At 41.7% G+C, this 27616-nt stretch overlaps 1 protein-coding gene and 1 long non-coding RNA gene across 4 annotated transcripts in view; one reads left to right on the top strand and one right to left on the bottom strand.

Moving 5' to 3' along the window:
• The first annotated feature begins 2104 nt into the window (after positions 1-2104).
• LOC137470650 (uncharacterized) lies at positions 2105-9305 on the top strand. The gene is made up of 2 exons (XR_010997175.1): positions 2105-6719; positions 7042-9305. It is a non-coding gene; the product is annotated as an uncharacterized lncRNA (long non-coding RNA).
• A 7149-nt stretch (positions 9306-16454) lies between these two features.
• The window catches only part of AFG1L (AFG1 like ATPase), a 64090-nt gene continuing 52928 nt past the window's right edge, over positions 16455-27616 (bottom strand). For all 3 annotated transcript variants that reach the window (XM_068184221.1, XM_068184220.1, XM_068184219.1), the window contains exons 11-13: positions 19275-19415; positions 17458-17571; positions 16455-16728 (exon numbers count right to left, since the gene is read on the bottom strand). In XM_068184221.1, coding sequence (XP_068040322.1) covers positions 16588-16728; positions 17458-17571; positions 19275-19415 — 396 coding nt within the window. In that variant the 3' untranslated portion in view covers positions 16455-16587. The remainder of the gene's footprint in view (positions 16729-17457; positions 17572-19274; positions 19416-27616) is intronic.

Raw genomic sequence — 27616 nt, 5'->3', positions numbered from 1 at the left:
TTAGTTTTAGAACTTAAGAACCCATGTTTTAGTCTGAACTGAACCCATGAATCTGAAACTTCTTTAAACTCTGGATGGATATTGCTTTTAACCTTACCCTGTAGCTTGGATCCATTTGTTTAGTCATTGGCCAGATGAAGGTTATTCTTTGTCTCAGAGAAAAGATTTGCCTTTGCTCTCTGTCTCAGATTAGCTTACTGTTGTCCCCACAGTTCATCTGCTTTTATATGCATATCCTGCTGCTAAATGTGGATAAAATTAGCAGATAGTCCTTTTACTCTCTTTCCTTTCAGCTTGTTGATGCAGGATTCGGTCATATGCATGGTAATGTGTAACTGAAGGATGTTGGCCCTGCCTAACTGGCTTAACTCTCACCTCTAAGTCTGTACTCAAAAAATCCTACCTATTCTGAGTGGCATGGGAAGCTCTCCAGGGCCCAGAATGTGAAAATTAATCAATTTTTGTAGAAATGTTTCCGTAATGCTGTGGAATCCAGCCAAGAGACATGATGAATGTGAAAACTGTTTTCTAGGACATCCAGTTTCATTTAATTTTATCAAGCCCATACAACTTTTCAGCAAATGTCTGTATCCTTCCATCCTGCATCCTTTTGTGATGTGGTTACCCTGGCAATCCAGCTGACTTTCCAGAAAAGCCAGCTCCATCAAAGCTCATTGACTTGCTACATTAAAGGCCTTCAGTAGGCTTCAGCATCTTTTGATGCCAGTTCTTTAAAGGGCTTGGACTGTTATGAGAAGAGATCTGTAGAGAGGGTTATGCTCTAGCATGCTTGATTGGAGCTGATTTTTTTCCTTGTTTCTTCACTCTACATGGACCAATAATCTTGAAACACTGAGGTAATTTTTCTGCATATCATCAGACTTCTGTTCCAGCAGATTCTCTGTAGGGGCAAAGTGTTCCAGTAAAGGTCTCTTCTTATGTACCTCCCTTCAGTGTGTTTGTGCAATAGTTTGACTTGAAAAAATCTCAATATAATTTCTTCCTTTAGGCAAGCCACAGAGGGACCAATGTTTAACAAGTTCGTCTATATTTTCCACTTGAATGTAGCATTTTTTTAACGCTTGAGATTAACAAATAGAGCCTAAAAGGTACTTAAGTATGCAAGAACATTGGGCATTGAAATGCCTGACTCCCTGAGTGCCACATGGAGTGCTTGCACTTTATGAGGGGAAAGTTTGGTGCCTCAGAAGAACAGAACCTGAACACATAAGAAGTTGCTTGCACCAGTCAAGAGAGGTATGAGCCTGGAAGGGGAAATCACATGGGGAAGATCAAGCAGACAAGAGCTGCTCTCATGATAAAAAACAAACAACAAAATAATTTTTAAAAACCCAAACCAAACAACAACCCATGAAATGCTAAACAGAGGTTGACCCATCCCCTCTAGTACCTTCCAGTTTCTTTGCTCATGTTTTTGGAGAGGATATAGTACATACATTCTCCTAGAATGTTGTCAGTGGATAGGATTTCTGTAAGTTGAGCCCTGTGGGAGGAGGAGGAGGAGAAGTGGAGACACTGATGATGAAGGGGTGGAAGAACAGGACTAAGAGAGCTTCTTGAAGCTCTTAACCATAGTAAGCCCAAGGAAGGGCCATCTTTTTTTATAAAGGCATAGTCCTGGGGGTATTTTTGAGGAGCCTGTCATAAGCTAAATCCTACAAGTGCTCTGGATTTCACAGCATTGGGGTTTTAGCCTTGTTCAAAAGGCAGAGTCCTCTAAGTCTGTTCCAGATATTGTGATTTTTTTGAGAACAGGATCCTAGCAGAAGGCAACCACAATAGAGAGATTTCTTCATTGAGATACAGAGATACAACTCATCAGCACAGCTGCCCTTGAATGTGGGGAATTCACAGCTGCACCTGAAATTGTGTGACTCACCATTTCTTGTAAGAACACCTGTATGTGCAATGAGCATCCCAGAATTATTTCAATCCCAGGAACAGGTAGCACTACCAGCTCAATTTGCCAGAAAGTCTCCACATGCAGGGGCAGCAATGACCCTCACCAAGAACTTCTGCACCCCAGGGTGGAGACAGCCTTCCATCACCCAGGCAACATGCTGCCAAATATATGCTAAAAATGATGGGTTGGAGACAGGGATCAAGGTGGTGTCACAAGGTAGCCATGCAGAAGCCTTCCAAAGGTTTTTTGAGGGCCTGCCTGTGGTTTTGCTCAAGAGCACACATGCCCTGTACCCTGCACCGAAGGATCCTGCTGGTGCTGTGACTGGGAGGATTCAGCTTGAACCATTGCAAGGCAGCATGTGGCCACAGGGAGAAGCCTGGGATAGGATCAAGCAACATGAAAGGGGTCACAGCACCAAGAGAGTTCAAGAAGTTTGGACAGTACTCTTGGACACATGGCGTGACCCTTGGGGATGGTCCTGTGCAGGGCCAGGAGCTGGACTCAATGATCCCTGTGGGCCCCTTCCAACTTAGATTATTCTGTGATATATGGCAGCCCAATTTCAAGGAAGCCCTTTCTTCCCAAAACCAAGTTATAATTGACTTGTTGTGTATTAAAAACACATCTGTTTAAAAACATAACTCATGGTGAAGGTTAGGTCATCCCTGTCCCGTGGAAGGCTCTGCTGCCCACCTGCCCCACACCTCCCTGTCCAGCAGCCACCCTGCAGCCCCTTACGACGCCTCTGCCCCCCGTTTTTGTGTCCAGCCTGCCCGACATGGGACACAGGGCTGTATCCCATGCTGGGAGTGTGGGTGTTTGATATCTCCCTTCGGTTTGGGTTTTTTTTTTCAGCACTTCACAGACATTTTCGGGTTGGAGGAGGCCTCTGGAGATCATCCAGTCTGAACTCTCTGCCAAAGCAGGGTCACCTAGAGCTGGTGACACAGGAACGTGTCCAGGTGGATTCGGAGTCTCTCCAGAGAAGGACTGTCCACAACCTCCACGGGCAGCCTATTCCAGTAACAAAAAGAAGTTCTACCTCATGTTGAGGTGAAACTTACTGTGTTTTAGTTCATGTCCATTGCTTCTCATCCTGTCACTGGGCAGCACGGAAAGTAGTCCAGCACCATCCTCTTGGCTCCTGCCTTTGAGACAGATACGTATGCATTAATGGCATCCCCTCTCAGTCTTCTCTACTCCAAACTGAACTTTCTGAAAGGGATGTCAGCCCAGGCTAGTACGGTGTATTTGCCCGACTCTGTTCTCAGCCTGGCGGTGACAGTCTGGGGTGTATTTTTACCCTCTCCTTGCCAGGCCGCTCCCCGCAGCGCGCCGCCGCCGCCCGGCCGCGGAGCGCGCCCGCCACCTTGTGGGCTCTGCCCGCCTTGCAGGCCGCCCTCAGCCCGGCCCCGGCGGCGCTCGGGGCTTCAGCGGGGGCTTTCCCGAGCAGATTTCGAATATGGAAGACAACTGGCACTGGAACAGCTTGCCCAGAGAAGTTGCGGATGCCCCATCCCTGGAAGTGTTCAAGGCCAGGTTGGATGGGGCTCTAAACAACCTGGTCTAGTGGAAGGTGCCCCTGCCCGTGGCAGGGGCGTGGGACTTTTAAGGTCCCTTCTATCCCAAGCTGTTCTGCGATTCTGATTCTGTGATTTTGCAGACAAGGGCAGGAGAAAGCCGAAAGCAGTGTCCTAAGGCAGGCATTCCCTTTTATCACTGGGAAGTGGCTGATTGCAGAGTGGATGGATGTGTTTCCAGAGCCCCAGCAGGTGCAAGTCTTACGGGGAACCTGGGCTATCTGGATGACTCCTGTTATCCTAAAAACGGGTATCCCCACAAATCCTTGCCAGTCTAGGATTTAATACCCACAGCCTGCTAATTTTTTACCATCAGAGAGGTCAGCGTCTGCAGATCCTGGGGAAGACGAGCGAAGAACAGGGAATGCATTTTGGCTGGAAGTGCCACTGAATCGCAGAAGCAATGAGCGTGGTTGATGAGAAATTGCCTGCTTGGCACTGCTACAAGAGCCTGCTGAAGAGAGAGTGATGCAAGTGCGTGCACACTCCTCTAGGAAAGGGTGAAGAACAAAATTTTTCCTCTCCTGAGGCAAGAGATCCTAACATAGAGTGGAGCCAGATGATGGTGTATTGCAGGGGGCTTCAGAGTGAGCACAGCGGCAGTGTATGATGTGCCCAAGTACAAAAGTATTCATGCAGAACTAGGGGCTAGCTTTCCTTTCTCAGTCAGTCCTTCATGATAATTTACTGTTTATCCTGCCTTAGCCTGGACTCTCTGTTTTGCCTAGATAATGGAATAGTGGTGCCTCGATTCACTTAAAATACAGCACTGAACTTGTCTGTTGTCACTGATGGTAGATGCACAAAAGTCAGAGGAGAGGGACCCACAAATCCTGACAGCTTCCCTAACATCTCCCTTCAACAGGAGCATCTCAGCCCAAGTGAAACAGTAAAATCTCCCCAGAACCTGTAGCACAACAGGGTTTTGTAGACCTCCCCCCCTCCCATGCAAGGAGGGGATCTCCCCTTCCATGGGAGAGCTGTGGAGTGAAGTTAATAGGAAGATGGAAGCTTGTGTCTGTTTTAAGCCAAGAAATGGGAAGCTCTGCTAAAACTCACTTTGCCCTGCTTTTACCCTTAGCTTACCCTCTTAATATGCAAAAAAATATTCAATCATCTTTCTGTTTGAAAGACAGGAGACCAGCTGGACTAGAGTCCAGCTTCTCTTTTGTAGGGACCCATCTTCCACCCTGGTCAAGTACCTAAATACATTGGTGGATTTTGACCCAAAGGCTGAGACTTCTGAAGCTCATTTCTTATTTGGGACATAGGCAGGAGCTTGTGGCATTAAAAGCTCAATGGCTTCAGCTCTAAATGAGGTGGCAAAGGTGTTCTCAGCCCAGAAAGTTTTTCTATTTCCAGCTGTAGTAGTTGATCAGAGAAGCAGTGTCTGCCTCCTCTTCCCCTTTTCACAGCACTGCTTTCCAGCCTCTCATTACCCAGTCTGTCCGTACATTCAGGGTTGCCCCATCCCACGTGCAGAATCCACCACTTTCCCTCATTGAACTTCATATGGTTGGTGATTTCCCAGTCTTCTGATTTTTCAAGGTCTCTCTGCTGGGCCTCCTTACCCTCAAGGGAATCAACAGCTCCTCCCAATTTAGTATCATTAGCAAACTTACCCAGGATCTCTTCAGATTCTGCATCCAAGTCATTTATGAAGATGTTGAAGAGCACAGGGCTGAGGATGGAGCCCTGGGGAACACCATCAGTGACAGGTCACCAGTCCAGTGTCACCCCATTCCCTATAACCCTTTGTGCCTGAGTGGTGAGCCAGTTGCTCACCCATGGCATGATGTGTTTATCCAGCTGTGTGCCTGACATTTTGTCCAGAAGGATCCTGTGAGAAAGCTTTACTGAAATTCAAAAAGATCACATCAACTGACTTCCCTTGATCAGCTAGGTGGGTGCCCTTGTTGTAAAATAAAGTTTGACAAGAAGGACCTTCCCCTCAGGAAGCCATGCAGGCTGTGACTGATGAATGGTGGTTTCCTGCTTGGTTGTGCTCTCCTTGCAAACCTTGTTCCTCTTCCACACCAAGTCACTTATGATACTTTGCTTCTGATTCATCATTGCTGCCTCATTTTGGAAAACTGAAATAAATGCTGGACCAAACCAGGGAGAACTGCAGGGCTGCCTGGATGCTGTGCTGTGGAGGCAGGTGGTTAATAGCAGGCAGCTGTCTGTCAAGAAGGAAGAGCTGAGGTGGAGGAGTAGGATGGAGGGTGCCCAAGCAGCACCATACAGCTCACCAAGGGCAAGCAAAGGGATGGAAGGCAGTCCCTGTTCAGAGAAGGAACACTACTTAGTCTGAACAGGAAAAGGGAATCTGGCAAGGTCAAGGGTGCAGTTTTGTAATGGTACAGGGGATCCCTGGAAAGACCATGAAATGAGAACAATCAATTAACAAGCTGCTGTGGCTTCAGAAAAGCCATTATAAATATACTGGTGTAATGAGCACATCTGATGCACAGAAGCTATTTAACCTTCAGCCTCTTGCCTTATAAAGCACCTCTGGGGCAGTGGGTAAAGCTGTTAATTATTAAGGTCAACCCTAGCAGACCGAGGTGTCCTCAAGCATCGGTTGCTGTGGTGCACTCACATAATTTCTCCATTATGTCAATAACTAATTTGCAGAATTGTTCAAGAATTGACAGATTAGCATCCATTAACCAGGTCTTAACTCATGGCTATGGGAGCAGTTACAGGCCACAAGGACTGCAGAACCCATTCACAACTCCTTGAACACATGTAATATATACACATAGACAGTACTGCAGCAGCTTGGTGTTAGTAAAACACATAACCAATGTATGTAAAAAGGCTGGGCAGGCAGTGACAGGCACTGGCTTGAGCAGATGTCTCGATATTTGTCCTCAGGTGCTCTGAGAGCACAGGATGAAGTCACTCTGACTTTTAAAGAACTATGTATTGAGGAATTGTAAATGAGCAGAATCACAACTAAACCAAATTATCCATTATATTCACTACCAAAAGGGCTTTTTTCTTTTTTTTTTCTGGGAAAAAAAATCCATAAAGCAAACATTTCATGGATTTGATTTGTGCCTTTTTACGTTGTTCACCCTTATGCTGCGAGACAAATCTCATTGTTTTTATTTATGCAGGCCATGTAATTTTGTGTACCTAAATGCAAACATTTTTTTTTCCAAGTATAGCCTAAGAAGAACCTTTGGAAACTGCAGTACAAGTAGGTAAGAAATTCCTTTGCTTTACAAAGTGGTTTTATTGTTTTGCCTCTAAGCCAAGCACAACTGGAAAAGCAGCTGTCCCAAGTGGAGCTGTTGTGAAGGGACACGGAGGTGGGGCACAGCGCCGAAGCTGCCTGAGCCTGGCACACTGGCTGTACCCAGCTCGTGGAGGAGGATGGAAATGGCCTGTGTCTGCACTTACCTGCCTGAGACTCTTCTGGCTGACTGCCTGGAGTTAAGCCAAAAGAGGCTGAGGAAAGACAGGAAAGAGAAAGAAATGAAATTATGGTGGTGATAAAGCCTGCTAATACCAACATTCCTTTAGGGGATCGGTGGGGAGCAAGGCACTGGAATAACTACTGCCAGCCTGCTGCCAGAAGGGGGATGAGCTGCTTTACCAAGGCCATGAATGAACACAAAAATATATGAAACCCTTCCCCAGAACAGGTGAAAGAGCTGGGGACTGGGGGTATGGAAAGGACGTCAGAGCAACTTCTTAAGAAGAAACATTACTGGACTTGCAGCTGCACCTGGATGTCCCACCAAAGATGGGGGACTATGGGCTGTGGGAGGGGATTTCAGGGGCTTGTCTATGCTGCTGGAAAGGTGGAAAAGGGGAAGTTCCAAGCACTAACACTTCCCTCAGGCTTAGGCTTGTCTCGTGGTTTGTGGCAGGCTTTTGGCTGTACTGCCAACTGTTCTGCCCCAAAGGGAGAGTTTCAGCTGTCCATTGCAGGCTGTTTGGAGGGGAAGGGATTGGCAGGCAATGTTCAAAGACAGCAGTCCTGTTTAAATGCCAACACAGGGAGTAGGGTGGGTGAGACAGTCAGGGGATGCCAGCCCAGTCACAGGGTGGTGAACATGGCAGCAGCCCTCATCTCCTGGACTTGTGCCCTGGGAGAAATGTCAAAGCTGGAGTGGGGAGGGATGCTGCTCCCTTACCTGGAATGATGTCTGACTTTTTTTCCACTCCCCAGACATCCTTTACCAGACCAGTCACTACCACCTTTCCCCACAAACCTCATCTCACTTGTATTCCTTAGGCTGCCATGGCTGCAGCATCCCTGCTGCAGCATCACTGCAGTACCTGTGTGCAAGGGGCAGGTGGCCGTGGGAGAGGCCACAGGGGGAGAGCAAGCCCAGGTGCACCACAGGCTGGAGCTGTCTGCCCACCAAAACTGCCCAGGCGGCTGTGACTGAAATTTAATTTGCCTGGTGCATTCCATGGACATTTTAATCAGCATTTCCTACAATCTACTTGGCAAAGAGGCTCGATTGGCAGCTGCCTGACTGAATGGGCTTTGCACCCAGTCTAACCTTCTCCATTCGCAATTTCCAGTGCTGGAAAACCTCTCTGTCTCACTTTCAGAAGTTTCTATAGCAATCACAGCCATCCTAGTGAAGCACTGGAAATGGCAGCCCATTCAGATTGTAATTTTGCTGGACAGTAATTGCTCCTCTCTCCGCTGGCCTCTGAAATGTTACTTTTTGGGAGATATCAACTGCAACTGGAGGAGACTGGTCCTCTGCCTGTGTTTTCAACCAGCTTTGGTCCCCCTGCCCCTTGAGGAACTTTGTTAGCTGTTTACAGAATGTGAACCTCGATTAGCAGGGAAGCATTTCTGGGCACATCATACCTTGGAAACAGGAAAGACCTGACATGAGTGATGCTCTTAACAGGCCTGCAGGAACAAACCTCACCACCCAGCACAGCTTGTTGTTACCTGAACATTATCCATCACTGCATGTAGAAAAAGTTACACAAGTGTGTTTGCCTTTGCTAATTGTAAAAGACCAGAGCACTCAAAGCTTTTTTCTTCATGTCGGTGAACTTACTTTTCCTTGTTTGGTTGACTTCAGCTTAAACAATCACTTGATCTTTTGTTCCATACTTCATTTTTCAGTGGCTTTGATTGCTCTTAATTATTCTGACACTGAAGAACCATGTGCTGAAAATACATTAAGTAACTTCTTCCAATAAGAGAATGTGGTAGAATTATCCCACAGCTTGTGAAGAAATCAGTTAACCGTTTCTTAAGCTCTTGTAATGATCTTCCCCTATACTTTTATGGCTATTGTTGCCTGCTGGAAAAATTAGCTTAAAGCTGAGTAAGGGGAATTGTGGATAAGTGTTTGCAATTTGGCTTTGGACTGACATAGTGTGGTTGCACTCAGAGAATTTGGAGTCTTTGCTCTGGCAGCAGTACTCAAATCTGGGAATATAGGATTCGCATTGGAAGAGAGTGGATTTTTATAACTATTTAAATGAACAATTTCAGCTAGAGAGTGGATTAACAGAGCCAACTAAACCCTTCACCCTGACAAAGAACTGGCGGGAGGACTATAGAAACACATCCAAAATTTTACCAACATGAATGCAGAGTACTAGGTCAGAGAGAAGCATTTCTGTATTTTAATGGCTCTCTTAGAAATCAATTCAATTTAAAACAAAAGTTGTTTTACAAATATGTGGAGAATGCAGAAGGCTGGAGAGGGAGCAAGTGGCCTGCATCCTCCATCTGCTCCGTCCTCCCTCTCCTCTCGCACTAGGAACTGCTACTGCAAGTCCCTCTTCTGGGCAGACACAGAGGCAAAAGCAGGCAGTGCCCCAAGGGTCAGAAATGTCTCCCATTCTGCAGGTGCATGGGTGCACCCCCAGACCCCACACCCTGTATTTTATATGTGCTGAGACCCAAAACCAAGCAGCAGGAAACTTTAGGCGTAGGGGTCTTGGGGAAGCTGAGACACAAAAACCTGTGCTTCTCCATCAGAAATGAGGTTACAGAACAAGAGAATATTAAGTATCCCAGGATGACGAGCAATCTTCACTGACAAGAGCTGGGCACGTTGGGGATTGCTCATCTCTGAGAGGAAATGGATCAGGGAAGTAATGGGAAGAACAAGAGAAGCATCCACTGGACAAACAAAGCTGCAGATTGTCAAAACCTGTTCTTGAAGAATTTCAGAAAAGCTGAGGGACTTTTTTTTGAGGTAATTTCTGATTAAACCCTGACAGCTTATTGCTGCAGGATGTTTGAAGGGAAAACAGGATCCTAAATTGATCTGGAGAAGGGTCCAATGTTTCCATGCGGGACAAGGCATGCAAACATTGTTGAGGGTACAGCCTATTCCTTCACAAACCTGTGTGAATCTGTAATGGGAGAGTAAGACATCCCATTCTGGATGCTCTTCTCAAACACTGGATACCACAATGCTGCAAGCAAGATACCGGAGCAAGTTGTTTGCTTGACTTTCGATATTAGAATATCCCTCTTCAAGAAAGGGGAAAATATAATGTTTGCAGTAAAAGGTGTAGAAATAGGCCCAAAGTTTAACCACGCCTAAAAATTTTACACCCCTGGTTTCTCAAGTCCAAACTGTGAAACACTGCTTGCCATCTGCCAGCAAGACCTGCATGTCTGCCACTGGAATCCATGGAGAAGTGCCATGCTGCAGCAGTGCTCTCCCATTCTCAGGACTCAGAGGTGCTTCCTTAGGACACTTGCACTGAAGGGAGCTGCAGTGATCCTCAGACCCTGCCAGCCCTTCAGCATGGGGGTTCTCTGCCAGCCTCCATGTTAACTGACTGCTTCCCCGGGCAATTCTCTAAGCTGTGCAAAACCTGTAACAACTAACCATGGAACTAACTGGCTAACAGCAAAAGCACATCTTCAACAGTAAGAATCCCAAATTATGGGGGGGAAGCACTTTAATTGTGGTTTGCATACAGCTATTTTGTCTCACCCTCAAGTTGTTGGAGGAAAGAGCCAAAGAGAGAAAAGGGAAAAAAGGGTTCCAAACCCAAAAATTAGGGATGCTGGCAGCAGTAACTGAGGCAGACAAGTCTAAACTACTTCTGGAGGAGGACCTTTCTGACAAGCCCTGGATATTCCAACCTAAAAGCTTGAACCATGTGCAGGGCAATGGCTACAGCTTCTGCAGCCATCCACATGGCCAGAAACTGCCAGTCCAGGTTTGCCCCCTGGATAGAGATCTAAGAAAAAACAATCACACTAAGACGTGAAGACCAAAGGGCTGGAGCACCTCTCCTATAGAGTCAGCTTGGAGAAGGCTCGGGAGACCTTACAGCACCTTCCAGTACCTAAAAGGGCACTGCAGGAGACCTGGAGAGGGACTTTTTACAAGGGTATGTAGTGACAGGACAAGGGGGAACGGCTTTAAACTGAAAGAGAGAGGGCTTAGAGTGGCTATTAGGAATAAATTCTTTACTGTGAGGGTGGTGAGGCACTGGAATAGGTTTCCCAGAGCAGTGTGGATGCCCCATCCCTGGCAGTGTTCCCAGACAGGCTGGACAAGATCTTGAGCAACCTGGTCTAGGGGGAGGTGTTCCTGCCCATGTCAGGGGAGGTTGGGATTAGATGATCTTAAAGGTCCATTCCAACCCTTTAACATTCTGTTATTCTAATTAACAGTGGGTCTGTCTATCCAGAACACATATATAAAATTAGCATGAATAAGTGACAAGTTTATAAAATCTGGATTTATTAATTTTTCTTTATTACAATATAAATTCTTCTCAAATAACAGATGGATTTGACAGTGTTCAGTTTGTAATATACTAGATTCAAAATGACATATTTAAAAAAAATATTCTCTGTATACAAGGAAAATCCCAACAGAATTTACAAAGCCACTGTATTTCAAATGTATAGGATATGAGGTTGTTAAGAATCTTATAGGAAATTTCTTATTACAAGTAAAACTACACAAATGGTTTACAGTTTAAATCATAAATCTCTAATCCTTTTCTTTAAATAGATTCTTAAAATAGATGCATTAATTAAAACAAAATCACTACAAAGAGGCACATAGTGTTTAGTGGATGACATTAATTCTGTAACCCAAACAAGGAGACTAATCCACTCTGAGTAGCTAAATTATTTTTTTGCACTATTTACATACTTTACTGAAGTATTTTCATCCCAGAGCCTCAGCAAGCATCTTAGAATATTAATGAGGAAGCCTGGCAATATGCCAGAGTTAGCAAGTAAGAAAGTAACATCATTCCCATTTTATCAACTGGGAAACTGAGGCACCAGGTATATTCAGATCCAGGAAACTGCAGAAAGAAAAATCCTGGATCTTAATTCTGTTAGCCGTGTCATGATGGAGAGACTGTTCTTCCTCCTTGTTACGTGGCAGGTGACCCTGCTGGGCACTGTTTGAAACCTGGTGAGTTGCTTTTTTTCATGTTTAGATTGCTGCAAAATAGGTGACATCTATCCAGCTAGCTGTAGTGTCATCATGAACACCTTTACTAAAAGAGAAACCATTAATGGTTTTCCTTTTCAGATCAAAAACCAGCAACTGCAAAAAGTGCCTCTTCAATCCCTCCAAAGCCTTTTGAAGGCTGTCTTGTTCTACCCAAAATACTGTGATTGCTCCCTCAATCTGCACAGTAACAAATACTGAAAACCAGTAACTCTGAAAGACAGAATTGCACTATTTATTATTTAAAAAAAAAAAAAAGTTAAATTTTTGGGCATTGTGAACATTTTTTGGTCAATCAAGTATTTGAAAGAAGTTAGTTGAGAGATTCTCAGCCAGGATGTGGCCTTTAGAAAACATGAAATGCTTCACATGGTCCATAATCCCCAGGATTTTACTTCCTGTAACAGCAAAATATTATACCACATCAATAAAGGTCACTTGAAAAGACTTTTAAAAATAACTTGTCAGTAATGTTTGCTGAACGACTAAAGGAAAAAAAAGAAAAACTTGTTGCAGATCTGAGATTACATGAATTCTCAAATTAAGGAAAACCTAAAAAGCCAGGACTTAAACTCTGGATAGAAGCATCCAGTACAAATCCAGCAATTTTTAAGGCTATTATGAAGCGTTCATAATTTAGTCACAGGCATCTCACTGTTTACATTGTGGCAAATACAACTTCTCCATGGGGGAATAAAGTCATGGACTGTTGCTGTCTCACAGCAGCAGAAGCAGGCCAAGCAGCAGGGGACAGGGCAACTGGGAGCACAGGTGGCCCAGCACCCTGGGGCACAACAAAACCACTCTTGTCCGTGGTATCCAGTGAAATTCTGGCCAGCACCATTTGCCTGGAAGGTGTCTGATCCCAGAAGCAGCACCCCCAATTCAGCACTGGAAAAGGGCTTTATACATGCTACAGCATCATAAAATAAGCAAATAAGGCCTCACTTTCTTCAGGGAGGTAGATGGGCATAAATGTGCTGCTTCTGTGGTTACTGGGGCACCCTCTGCCCTGGCATCTGGGCTGGCTGAGAAACTGGTCCAATAAATTTCTCCTTGTGGATCTGACCCAAAAGTGGCAAACCTCCCTCTGCATCACAATCACAAATACAGTACAGCGATTTAGGCAACTTTTCTTGTTTTCAGCCTCAAAATACTTCTAGAATCTTCCCCATTTATTTTCCTTGATTATTGGTGGTACCTATCAGGGACTCCCAAGAGACAAATTCCTTGCTGGCCAAGGAAAGACTGCACTATGGTTTTATTTAGCAGTATGTCCTGGAAACGGCACTGGCTCTGGAAGCTTTTGGGGGACTTCCTTCCTGTGTTTTCAAAGAGCTTACCTATATCCTTAGAGGCTTTCAATGGTACATCAGTCCCACTGCATTTAGGAGCTTCCAAAACCCTGGGGTATCCGAGTTTGGGCTGTGCATTCAGACTGCAGAAAAGTTTCAAATACCAATGGGCAAAGCAGCAGCAGTAGTTTGAACACAAACTGGGAGCCTGTGGTTAAAGGAGTTTCATCATCACCCACACAGACAGTGGAGAAACACCCCACTTCCCTGGCCTGAGACAGTCTCTGTGGGAATGAAGAACCTGCCAGGACCTCCTCTCTCATATGTCCCAGACGTGTCATCTGTGTTCTGCAAGATTACACATTTCCCCTATACCACCTGACAGAGAAGGACATTCAGGCTAAACATGTGAACAGTTTTAAGCGAATGTAAATAAATGTCCAGATGCAAAGTGCCTTAGGTTATCTACTACCATCTCCCTTTTTCCTACAACACATTCTGGTTCAAGGCAGGAGGCATTTGAATGCTACTCAAAAAAAGTCAAGGCTGAAGCTTCAGGAGAGTTATCAGCACAGTCTCAGGCTGATAAGTATAGAATGCCACATATAAATACAGAAACGCACACACTTAAATTATATATATTAGTTTTATCTAGATTTATATGTACATGTATAAATTAAATACACATATGTGTTTGTATATACAGACACACATGCATGAATGTCAATAGTCCCTCGGCTGAGAAACCTAATCCAAATCTCCGAAAGCATAGAATTATTTGGATATTCTTAAGTATAAACAATGTATTCTGATTGGAGTTTTCATAAATACACATTAAAATTCTCCATGGTAGTCACCCTTGTGGGAATAATAATACAGTTCCATTAGTTGCAAACTATAAATACAGGCTTTAAAAATTACTTGAAGAGCAGGTATAGCCAGTGTAAGTGACTTCCAGGACAAACAGAAGGGATCAGAAGAGAAAACCAGAACTGAGCATGTGGCTCCCTAACAAAAGTAAGTGCATAGGACGTCTCCAGCCCTCCCTACTGCCCAGAAGGCCCTTTTAAAAGCTTTTTGTAATTGTGATGGGAGACACTTTGGTAAGAGACAGAAAATGGTCATGTTGCAAAATCCAAAAAAACCTCTCAAAGATGGGGACAATGTGTTATAGATCTCCTCCATAGGACATGAGGGAAATCTTTTCAGTCTATCTACATGTTTTTTTCTGCTCAAAGTTTCTAAATATGCTCTTAAGATTACTTTATAAAAATACACAATATGCCAATACACACAATACCATGTTTTGTTTCAGGTAGGTTAAAATCAAGAATGACACCACTGCATCTTCAACTAAAATAGAGTTTCCAACTAGAAACATGAGGATGGGTGATGTGTGTGGTAACATGATGAATTGCCTCAGTAGTACTGAGTATTGTTCCCCCCAGATCAGGGCAGGTGTGTCAGCAGCAGTGGAAGGTTTGGTGTAGAAGAAATGTAAGAAAATTCAGGGTAGAGATGTCACTGGTGTAGAAGCAGCGTATCCAGGCTTGCAAGAGACACAAAATTTAGGAAGAATATGAACTTGCACTTACTTGTTACAGCATACCCCATCTTATCAAGGTCTCTTTTCCCATCCATTACTTAGATCTTAATCCTGTGCAGCTTCAAGTACCTTACAGCTCCTCCTCAGGGTTCTCTCTTGGTTAAAACCATTAGCTTTCAATGAACCAGACTGAGCAACAGTCTGATTAAAAAAAAACTCCTGGAGCCTGAATGTCAACACAAGCTATAGAAAATAGAAATAGAATAGAAAAAAAAAATACAAAACGAGAATGCACTACTGAGGAGTTATGGGATTTTAGCATGGACAATATCAGGAGTTTCTTAAAGAAGCATTTGATTTTTCTTTTGTGCAAGAAGCATTGTACATGACAGAAGTAGTGCATAATCACTGAAGTGCCCACTTCATGTGACATCATAAAATGACTCTGCATAGCCCACTAACTTTGTCTGTAGGCCAATTCTCCAGAAAAATTCTAATCCCATCAAACTTCCTGAACATCAAAGGTATATTTTAGAGAATCATTAACGTTAGGAAAAAACTCCAAGATCATCGAGTCCAACTTTTGTCCAAACCTCATCCTGTCAAATAAACCACAGCACTAAGTGCCATGTCCAGCAATTTCTTAAACACTTCCAGGGATGGTGACTCCACCACCTCCCTTGGCAGCCTGTTTCAATATTGGACAACGCTTTCAGTGAAGAAATTCTTCATCATGTCCAACCTGAATCTCCCCTGGAGCAGCTTAAGGCTGTGTCCTCTCATTCTGGTTTGCCTGGGAGAAGAGTCCAACCCGTACCTCATTATACCCTCCTTTCAGGTGGCTGTAGAGAGCAATAAGGCCTCCCCAAGCCTCCTTTTCTCCAGGCTAAACACCCCCAGCTCCCCCAGCTGCTCCTCACAGGACTTGTGCTCCAGACCCTTCACCAGCTTCATTGCCCTTCTCTGGCCTCACTCCAGAACCCCAATGTCCTTCTTGTCCTGAGGGGCCCAGACTGGACGCAGCACTCAAGGTGAGGCCTCACCAGTGCAGGTACAGGGGGACAATTGCTGCCCTGGTCCTGCTGGCCACACTATTGCTGATACAGGCTGAGATTCCATTGGCCTTCTTGGCCACTTGGGCACAGCTAGCTCATGTTCTGTTTACCAGCACCCCCAGGTCCTTTTCCCCTGACAACTTTCCAGCCGCTCTTCCCCAGCCTGTGGTGCTGCCTAGGGTTGTTGTGGCCCAAGGGCAGGACCTGGCACTTGGCCTATGTAGAACCTCATACAACTGGCCTCAGCCCATTGTTCCAGCCTGTCCAGATCCCTTTGCAGAGCTTTCCTACCCTCCTGCAGGTCAACACTCCCACCCAGCTTGGTGTCATCTGTGAACTTACTGAGGGCGCACTTTGATCCCCTTGTCCATACCATGCATAAAGATACTGAAGAGGGCTGGCCCCAATACTGAGCCCTGGGGAACCCCACCTGTGATCAGCCACCAGCTGGAGGTAATTCCATTCACCACCACTCTATGGAGCCAGACAGCCAGACAGGTTTGAAGAAGAACAAATGAAGGCAAAATTTCACATATCCACACACTGGTGGTACAAATAACTGAGACCTCATGTCTTAAACTCAAAAAACTATTGATGAAGGAAAACATGGTCCAGATGATAAAGTGCAATTATTATTCAAGTTGTGCTAAAAAGCTTTCTAGTGCTTTTCTGAAGCTTTTCCAGTTTTTTCTTCTTGATGATTTCATGCTGTCATTTTACTTCTTGGTGATTTCATTCAACTTTTAATTGTTTTTTTTTTTTTTGCTTCTGTCCCCATCATTCCAGTACTGTTCAGTTTGCATTTCTGTGAGCCGTGAGACAGTACGCTGAAAGGCAAAGACTTCCTCTTCTCCTGTAAACATGGAGAGTCCTTTGGCAGAATCCTACATCAATACACAAAAACAGTACCACACACCTGTGAGACTCATGGCTGTACTGAAGTGCATCCTGTCTAACTCCTAAGGCTCAGTCCTTTACAGGCTTTGACAAAACAAGACAGCAGCATGGCACCAAAAAATTAAAACTGATGTCCAAAAATTAAAGTAAAGCACCTATTTCAGGTAGGTAATCCGCTGAAGGAATATAGCAAAAAGAATAATTTGGTTTTAAAACAACACAATAACAGGTTAACCATCTACTTTTCCTTTTTTGTTGACTAATTGTACACCAATTTAAACAAATTATTTAAAAAGTCATTAGCAATAACTGAGCTACAGAGAAAAATAGAATAAGCAGCACGCAAAGTAGTACTGTTTGTGAGGACTCATGAGGCTGTTCTGTAGTCTAGGAAGAGGTAGAACAAACCATATTTTATTTCTGTATTTTAAATGTAGGTGCTAAACTTAAATCAGCATTTTCTTATATGACTGAACAGATATAATGATTCATATTCAAAATGACCCTAAAACTTACACAAAATTGTTCTACATATAGTGACATTGACTATGAATAAGTAGCACAACATGTAATTATCAAAGTGACAGAGACGCTGCAAAAAAAGCAGCACATCAATAGTTAAATGTTTTCTTGATTCCCTCTCTTAAAATGCTGCTGCAATAATGAGACTAAACCCAATTTTGTTACAAAAGGGAGATGATGTTAAAATCATGTACCTGGCTCAAGTCCAGATCATCCATCAACACTCTGTTGTCCTGCAGTTCACCACTGTCATGTTTCACCAGGAACAAGCTTTGGAGAGGAGCTGCTGCAGAACAGATAACGCGCACCTGAGAGGAGGAGAGCAGGCAATGCTATCATCCCTTGCGCTTTCCAGGAATGGGATAAAATACTCCATCTATGCACAGCAAACTTCAAGTTAAATCATCAGTGGTTTTTCCCCGATGTTTTTCCTTTCTCTTGTTAGGACTGCTGTTACAGATTTACCTTAGTCAGATGGACTATTAACCTTACAGGATCTTTTTCTCAATAACAACGGATGTAACTTTTACTCAGAGAACAGAAGAACTGTGCTATCAAATACTCAGAATATCTGCTACACAGGTAATGAGTTCACCATAAAGTTTACTTTCTAAAATAACAGCTGTATAGTAAGCAGAGCTTATTTTTCACCCGTAGTGAGAGTCCTCTCAGTGGGTAGATACACTGCACTATTTAAAGAATATTTAAATTCCAAATTTCCTGGAAGACTGAGTGAAGCCTTTCTTGCTTTCATCTGTGCTACTGGAGTAAGTTATTTGCTAGTAAAAATAATGATGCTGTTTTCATGTCTGCTGGGAAGAGATACAACCTGCAATGAGAGATGGGGGCTGCAATGAAGACAGACTGAAATAATACTATAGAAGAAGACTCTTGTTGAGAGCATACAGGCAAGATGTTTGTGTTGTGGACAGGCATCCACAAATATACTCAGGTATTTTTCCCAACTACTTTTGATGGGAGTATAACCTTTTGTTTTTCCTGTGGAGGAAGTAATAGAAAGTGACTGCTTGCAAGTCTTATTGACAGCAGGAACACAGGGCAGACCATCCCCCTATTTCTAACACATGAGTTTAATATTAGCATATTGTCTTAGCAAATGTCCACTTCACAACCATAAAGAATAAAGAATCTGGCTAATTTGAATGACACTGATTTGAATCTGGCTGATTTGAATGAGACTAGTCAGACACTGAGTTAGTTCAACACCTTGCTGAGTTGGGGCCTTTCTGATCAACAACCCATGCCAGAACGTTCTTGGTAAGAACCAACCTCAACTGACACTTCCCAACTGCATAAATGTTTAAGTGTGTGCAAATATAATCCCATATAAGAAAGTGTTTCACTTAAAAAAAAATGTGCATCACTTTAAAAAAAAATCACCTTAAACAGGAACTTCCCTTTGTTTTAGTTATGCTGATTTTGCTTCCAAGATTGAAATCTCTGTAAATCCACAAAAAGTGGATTTATCATTATTATTCCATGAGCAATTCTGCAATCTAATATAAAGCCTACACTGACTGTTTCCTTTAAACTTTATGATGTAATTGTGCTATTAACTCCTCTTTCCTGATCAAAAGGCAGTGATTCCTGACCAACTGCCCGTACAGATTAAAATGTAAAAAACTCCCTTTCACTCCAGCACAGTTGGCAGCACAATCTTTCATTATTAAAATAATGACATGGCTTCTGTTGTTTTCCTGGGTTAGGAAAGAACATCCCCATTCAAAAAAGGCAAATGAGCTCAGGCTTATATTTATGATCATGCTTAATACTCACAGAAACAACAAAAAAAAATCTGTTTATTTGCCTTTACTGAAATTGCACCTTTTTTTTTGTGAAGCTGTAATGATGTTTCTTTGCAGCACTACTTCATACTGCTTATGTTTTCCAAACCATTACTACAGAAAGCCTTATTTCAAACCAATAGTAACAGTCAGTTTTAGGACTCCCAATATTATTCCTATACATATAGGAAAGGCTTGGTTCTCACCTTATGCTCATAAAAGGTATCAATAAGAGTAATGAAACGACGAGTTTGTGTCCTTTTTGCTATTGTAAGAAGTGGTATGTCACGAACAAACACTGTGTCAAAATGCTTTGATATTTCCAAATAGTCACTGGCTCCAAGAGGCTGAAACAAAACAAACCATAAGCAATGGAAATCCATGATAGAATGACACATAAACACTGTATCTTGACATACTACAGTAAGAGAAGAGAGCTGTAAAGTCCTGATCATAGTCTTACTTTTATTCCTTTGTATCTCGCTTGAGGAACGCTCGATTGCCCTTAGGGACATAGGTACCTGTGGGTGTTCATACTCCTGGCTTTACATGAACAGTGAGAGTTAAAAATGTGGCTCTTCTGCACACAGACAACATTATGATCTCTCTCTGACAACCTCAAATGAAATAATCACTATAAACCAAAATCCATAGAAGACATGTGATTTCAACCTAAAGCATAAATAATTTGAATAGCTATTAGGATGCTTTCCAGCAGCAAGATTTGTAAATGCAAATTCATAGGCTAGTCACTAAATCCTAAGTAGACCTGCATTTAGTTCACCCAGGACTAACCCAGACTGAACAAATATCTTATTTTTTAAGTATGGAAAACAAGAGGAAACAGACAAAAATGCAATTTTGCAGCAGTTCCTTTGTTCATGGCTTCTGTGATGATGAAATAAAAATCTTCAAGAAGAACTCATTAGCTTCTCTTTCGGTATCTAAGCCATCAACAGAACATATGCACAAATAGTAGTAGCTCATTCAAGTACACCCCTCTAAAATTACATTTTCATTACATGGAAGGTATTTTTTTCTGCAAGATCTATCAGTACCACAGGCAGTACTTCATCATGAGCTATTAAAATTTGTACTCCTGAACTTGTTTCATCAGTTTTACTTGTACAAATACTTGAGAATCTCATCTGCAGCTATTGCAGAGAACAAGTTCAGCAGCATTTTGCATGGTCACAATTCCCCAGGTAATCACATGCACCACGTGCTGTACCAAGTACAATACTGTTATAAAGCACTGCAATACTGCTATTACCTTAAAACCAGTAAATATGAAATATTTTCTTTAACTGAAATTGTGAGACTAATTTGTTGTAGGCCACACATTCTTAACTAGAACACTTCTGCAAAATGTTATTTTAAGCAATTATTAATAGCTGCTCATGAATAGGACTTTGGGTTTTGTTTAGATGCTAGAATAAAAAAAACTTGTAGAAATGGTCTTTACCCAAGCACAGAAGAGAGAAGCCCTGATGGCATTCCAAAAATTCTTCTGAAAATTAATGGGAATAAGCTAACCTTCCAGGTTGGTATTAAAGTCTCTCACTCTCCACCAGCTCTCCCACTTGCAGTCTCATGAATCACCCTGCTTTCCCTTTCCCAAGCATGCAACTTCCCTGTAGCATCTATGGAAGAGAATTATTACAAAACCTTTCAATTATTTTAAGCAGTCTTTAAGAGTAATATATGCTGTATTCTCCCCTTAGAATTATATTTAATGCTTATTTTCTCCCTCCATTTCACTCCCTTAGTTACTACTATGGACTTAGTCATTGGAAACCAAAAACTCATCATCAAGAGGGCCACCAGCAAAGCTTTATGCAACACCTCTGGAAAAAAACAAAATCCTATTTGGATAAATCAGAGTAGCTGAACTCAAAATGTTCTGATGAAATAAAGCAGGAAAAGGTTAAAGAAAGCAGAAGGAACTGATGAATGGAAACAACACAGAGCAAACTCACTGGACACCTTGCCACCAGATACAAGTGATACATCTGGACAGCCAGAGTATCAAGTGCAAAAGAAAAACAATGGGAACACTAAAAGCAACACAACCAGGATGGTGCTGGAGATTTAAAGATTAGTGATAAGCAAATAGTTTCAGTAATGGTAACTTTGTTCCATACTTAGGACTGAAGTACTGTTAAACACAGAGGAGATCAAGTATGCCTGTGTGATAAGTACCTGTGAGGGAGAACACCAGTGATCTCATTGTACACAAGAAAGGTAAGAATTTCTCCTGTCTCCCCTTAGGTAAGAAATTACAGAAATCACTGCTATGCTGATTCATTCTTTTATCACATGAAGAGCCCAAGCACTCTTCTGCCAAAACCCTGAGGAATTATTCTGCCCTGACCCAATGTGACACACTTTCTCACACAAACCATACCAATACACCCTCCTAATCTCAAAGTACCAGATATTAAAAGGTGATTCCTAAAATAAATAAATATATAACTAAAAATTAAAGCGTACAAACTTTTGCAAAATGGGCACACTGCAGTGCCCAACTAATGAGCTACACAGCTAAGAACCTGGTAGGTACATTGTTTGGTGGATATCCAAACAGGAAAATAAAAAACCGAGGTAGTCTGAGGGAAGAAACAGGTAGAAGACAAAAATAAGTCTAATGCATTTCAAATGGGAAGAATGAAAGATGTAATACTTATACTGCTTTTCATATAGACATAAAATCATGGTTCATAGAAGGTTACAATATGCATCTTTATCGGTCAAACAGGAATTCAATCTACTTCAGCAGTGCAAAAAGTAAGCAATTCAATAATTCTTCTAATTAAGGGCATAAAAGGCAGAACATTTCAAGCTTTAACAAGAACTTCTGAAACACCTACACCAAAACTAAGTGATAATATTCTGTGAATGCTGGCAGAAACCTGCCTTTGGAGACTTTAAAATCTTACACTCAGAAAGATCTGAGTCTAGCAGCATGAGTACTTTAAATTAGAGTAAATTTTGTACCTCCTTGACAAGACTCAAGTCTAGTGAGACACAACTGAAATGCCAAGTCAGCCATTCTCCTGTTACATATGGCTCAGCTGATATCAGCTGTAGTCCCTTACACGGAGGAGTTCTCAAAACTCCCTGCTTTTGGAGTTTAGAGACAGTCCTGGAGATGAAAGACAAAGCTTTTAATCTTGTTCCTAACATGACTTACTCTTGTCTTGGGAAGTCCTGTAATTTCCTTCTGTCTTATTCAATGTAAGAAGAAGGAACCACCAGCAAGTCTGCAAATGCTCTGGTGACAGATTAGAGGCCTTTTTTGTATCCCTCTGTCCTTGCTTTTGGCCCAGTTTCCATGCTGCCTGTAATTGCTTCAAAGCTGGTCTAACCCACCAGCTAACTCAAAATGCTCCAAATGCAAGAGACCATAATTCAGGGGCATCCTGACAGCTCCTCAACTCACATTCTCACTGGCCTCCTGCCCCCCGAACCTGGCATGAGGCTGGCACAAGCAGCGACGTACCACCTCTGCCACACAGGAACAGAGACAGGGAAATTGGTTCAAGGCCAGATTGCACCACTGCTAGAGGCTCTGGCTGTACAGTCCATATACAGAAGCTCCACTGAGGAGCAAATTTCTGCTATTCCAGCAGCCCACAGCTCTCCCATAGCTTCACAGCATTGCCTTACTGCCTTCAGGCCCTTCTTCCCTGACCTTGCAGCAAGCGCTGTCTGGGTCCCTACTGCCAGCAACACCAGCTCAGACTAGGTTACAAGACTAGAGGCACATGATTTTAGACACTTAGCATTGTCCTCTGTATAACCCTCCAGGGCTGAAATTTATTTTGTAAATCTCAACCAATCACAGAAAGTATTTCACTTTAGTTAGCAGCATACATGAAGGTATTTCTTTCTCTGAAGTTGCTAATGAAGCCACAAATCCTCCTAATACTGATACATATATATGTAATCCTCTTACTAAAAGTTTAGCCTGATTAATCTCATCCTCTGAATAACATTGTAAAAATAACTTCATTTGGTATGTGTTTCTGGTGCTGTCTGATCTCTTTTGTTTCACTGACTGTTGATCAAAACTCAACTGCAGAACAATAAGACTTTTATGTAATGACCATCACCATTTGTTATCAGCTCTTTCACATGCTATAATATTATTTTAAAAACTCAAAACATTAGCAGGTAAGAATCTTTCTTATGGTGTTATTGTTCCTGCAAGTATATATACTGTGAAACTGTTGTGGATTTTTGCCATTAGTTCTGATGTCAAGAGTCAGTATTTTACAGGCATCATACTAATGCAAAACACATTAGCACTAACATGGGCTACACTCCTGACAAAGTGTTTATTCCACTTCAACTTGCTTGACTGAGTTCTGACTTTTATTTGGTTTTGGTTCTCTGGTGACTTAATGCATTTTCAGCTATCATTATCTCAGTTCAAGTAGGATGTTTATTATTTGGAGCTCTCTGTGGGCTGTTTTAGAGTTAGTCATCTCCTCTTTCTATAATATAGTTCATTTAATTATAGTTTTTTCTTTGTTGACTCATCAGTGGCCTAGGATATCACCTTTAAGAGATTGTCTGAAGAATACAGAATGTTTTACTTAAAATAGAAAAGGATATGTCATCTCAATATGTATTTTTTGGTGATGATGTAAGATATTCCAGGGCCAGTTCCAGCCAATCCTGAAGACTTGTGATTGACAGTAATTGTAATTTTGTGCAGACACTCTTAACACTCCAAAACTTCCTATAGACAACACTCAGTTTAAGACCAGATAATATTTACAATTTAATCGTTAAGTATAAACAACAACAACAACAAAAAGCTCTGTTGTTTCCAAATGAACAACGCTATCAGTAGTGAGGCTCGTAAAACAGAGCACTGAGAAAATGTGTCAAGATCATAATTCCAAGAAAGGAACAGAAAAACCCAAGGCATGATACATGATGCCACAGCATGCTAAAATTTAAATAAAAATGGGAAGAGGTAGGGCATGGCTAACTTGGTTAAAAAATTTAAAGCTACCGATGGCAGTGCAAATCACAGAACCACAGAACAGTCTGGGTTGCAAGATCCCTTGAAGATCATCTAATTCCAACCAGGAGAGGAGGAATCTAAGACCTGTAAACCCTGGAGTGAAAGATATTTTCTCTACCAAGCACAGCCCCTTGCTATCTCAGGTTATCTCACCACAAAATCCTGCTAAGAAGTAATTTTCCTTGTTTTTACAACAGAAGTTTTTTAGTCACATTTTTTATAGTGGAAAACTGTTTCAGATCTTTGCCCTTCTGCTTCACAAGATGCTTGTAATTTACCATTCTTTTATTTATTTATGTATTTATTTAAACAATATGCTCAAAGCTGGCTGAATACTGAAAGCATGGAAAAGGCATGTTTCTGCTCTAAAAGCTCTCACTGCTAAGTTTCCAGTTCCACCTCCAAAGTATAGCAGTATCAATGAAATGGGCTCTAAAAATAATTAAGGCTTAAAAAAAATAAAGGCCTATTTAAATATTTACACTTACTGTTAAGATTTCAAAACCATGATCAAAAAAGCTTTGAAAAAGAGAGAGAAGTACATTCAAGAACGTGAGAAACAAAAAAGTTAAATTAAAAAGGCAAATCCTTAAAACACCAATAATCTTCAAAAAGCTTGTATTACCTGGTCTATAAAGTACACAATCTAAACTCTCAAGGTTTATGCAGCTTTCATTGAAAGGAGTGCTCTCTAAAAATTAAGCTCTGTTACACATAAAATATTAAACAGAAAGGTAGTTTGACTAACAATATAACTGTATTGCAATATTTCCACCTAAAATAAGTTTCTTAAGTTTATAAAAAATGCTTATGAATAAGACAAGGTAAAATTTTCGGGGGCATAGAGAACCTGATTAAATCCTTATAGCAAATGTAGCTATTAAAAGACTCTCATTCTAGAGCTTAAAATGCAAAAGCTAATCTCTTAGGAATAAAACTAAGATCACAAACTAAGGACAACTATAATTCTAAGAGGTTACTGGGAAGAGTGCTTATCTATGGTATTTAAACCTATACCTGATAATCCTGCAATCCTAAAGATGACACCAAATTATACTGTGGATACATTTAGCAGCTTTTAATGAAGATAGTTCCCTCAAAATTACTCAGAATCATTAAACCACAAATGCGGCTGAGTTATATCATCGCATAGGGCAGATGTTCAACTGACTCAAAAACAGGCACTTGCATTTTTAAATGGCCTGATGCATTTGAAAATGGTAAGCTTTTTTATTTTCTTTTCTTTTTTTAAAGCTTAGTTACATCTTTTCCTTTGAAGTGCAAGCTATTCAAGCTAAGAACTACATCTTCTTCCGGGTTTGTACAGCGTGCTTATTAAAATGGAACAACAACCTAATAGAAACTGTTCACCACTTATTTAGTGTGTTAATCTGCACGAAAAATCTATTTTGCCAATTTCAGAAACATTGAATAACTACTAGGGAAAAAAATCACGGTCCAATAACCTTGTAAAACATAAATACTGATATTAAATTTATTTTTAGAGTTTTAACGCTATCGTGTGTTTGCTCGTGGTTAGTATCATGTCAAGACACTACATTCATTGGTACTGGGCAGTGGGATGAAAGGATATATTGGATTGCCTAGAGGAAAGCCTACAGGATGCATGAAGCAGAGCAGCTGAGCCTCTGTGCGGAGCGGGCTGCCGCGCTCGGGCGGTGCGCAGCCGGCGCTCCCGGCAGAGGGCAGCAGCGGCTGCGCACAAGGCAGGGGAGCACCGAGAGCTGCTCGGCATCTCCCGACTCCCGCAGCTCCATCAAGATTACACACAGGGTACGCTCTCGGCTGCGTTATTTATACCAGACCAAACTGTCACTATTACCAATTTTCAAGGAAAACTTTAGAAGGGAAGTGAAGAAAGGGAATTGGCAGAGAGTGTTTTTTTCTAAGGTGTAATGAACACTGTTCTTCATGTGTGAACACACTAAAATGGGTAAGACCTATATTTGCACAATTGAGTGTATATACATATACAGCGATTTTAAAATCAAGTTCATATATACATTTTAGTTTTAAAGGTATCTGGTGATTTTTCATTTGCACATTTAACTCAATTAACAAATTAACTAATTATGTTTTGCAAGAATCTAACACCACTGGTAGTGTTTCCCTCGTTGTATAGATGGAGAAATTGAAAGAAATTAAAGGCCCCAAAAATGGGAGAAGTCAATGTTAGCATTAAAAGTCGGCAACTGTATGCCCCTATTCTGCCTGGTGCCTGCCCCAGCCTCCCGTGGCTACATTTTATTTTGATGAAAACCAAGCAGAGTCCTCCTGTCTGATTACACTGGAGAAGCACATTCACAGGGCTCCATTCTAGTACTGGGTAACTGCTTCATGCCCATGACAAAGACCACCACATGCCACTCTGCCACATAAATCCTGGTGTGTCAGGTCTGAAAAACTGCTTCTCCTTTGCTTTAAAGCAACCAAAATAGATCAGTATCTTCTCATCCAGTTTTTTTTGTTGGTTTTCCACATGTTCACATAGCTAGTAAAGAAAAAAAAAACAGTGCATGAATTTGATATTAACTAAGTTAGCTAAAACTTGGGATTATCCTCAACTGGGAAACCAGGATTTACAAATTGATGCACACAATAGCTTAGCAAGTCAACTGCATATCATATCAGCATGGCATACAATATATTCTCTGTATTTTATTTTTATAAATATTAATGGACAACCAGTAATTACCAGTATCTGATGCATTATTTTAGGCAGAAATAACTCTTTATACTCTTGACATGAAAAAGTTTGATGCTAACATATGAAACAAGAATGAAATATTGTAATACCAGAAAGGTATCAACTCTTAACTCCCAAGGTCTCCAGGTATTAATTAAAAAGCAGCTATTATGAAAATTCTACTTAAACTAGGAGATGTTATAAATAGTATCAAGTTATCAATTGCTGATTTGCTATTTTTATTTATATGTATTAGCTGACATCTCATGAAATTGATATCAAGGTGGAAAATGTTTCAATATTTCCCCTTAAAACAGAATTTTATTTTAAAGGAAACTTCAGCGAAAATGAAGAGGTTTTACAGGCTGTTCATACAAAATATTGTATTACAGACATCACTACGTAATTACCTGAGAAATTTCAAACACATCTCCTTAATCCTACACCAGCAAATATAGATTTTTAGGTCTGAATATTTATCCCTTGGAATGCACTATAACAGTTAGCTAAGACCAGACTAGAAGACAGATTGCAGCAACGAAGTGAAAGCAGAGTCACTTGAGTGATAAGCTATTTTGCCAACGCAACAAAAGCATCTATCTTTTCACATGTTGATTCTGCAAAACTTACTCTTTTTGCTGGAACCCTTAAGGGTAATGCATAGCCAAAGGAATCAATTACCAAGTTTTGAGTACAATGTTGTCCACTCATGCTGCAATGATTACTGACACCCACATGAGCAGCAGTATACAACAGTTTCAGAAAACTCAAAAAATACTACTGCAAATCCAAGATAATACTAT

This window comes from Anomalospiza imberbis, chromosome 3, assembly GCF_031753505.1.
Source record: "Anomalospiza imberbis isolate Cuckoo-Finch-1a 21T00152 chromosome 3, ASM3175350v1, whole genome shotgun sequence".
NCBI lineage: Eukaryota > Metazoa > Chordata > Aves > Passeriformes > Viduidae > Anomalospiza > Anomalospiza imberbis.
Note: the sequence above shows the minus strand (reverse complement) of the source record. Positions and strands in the feature narration are given on the sequence as shown.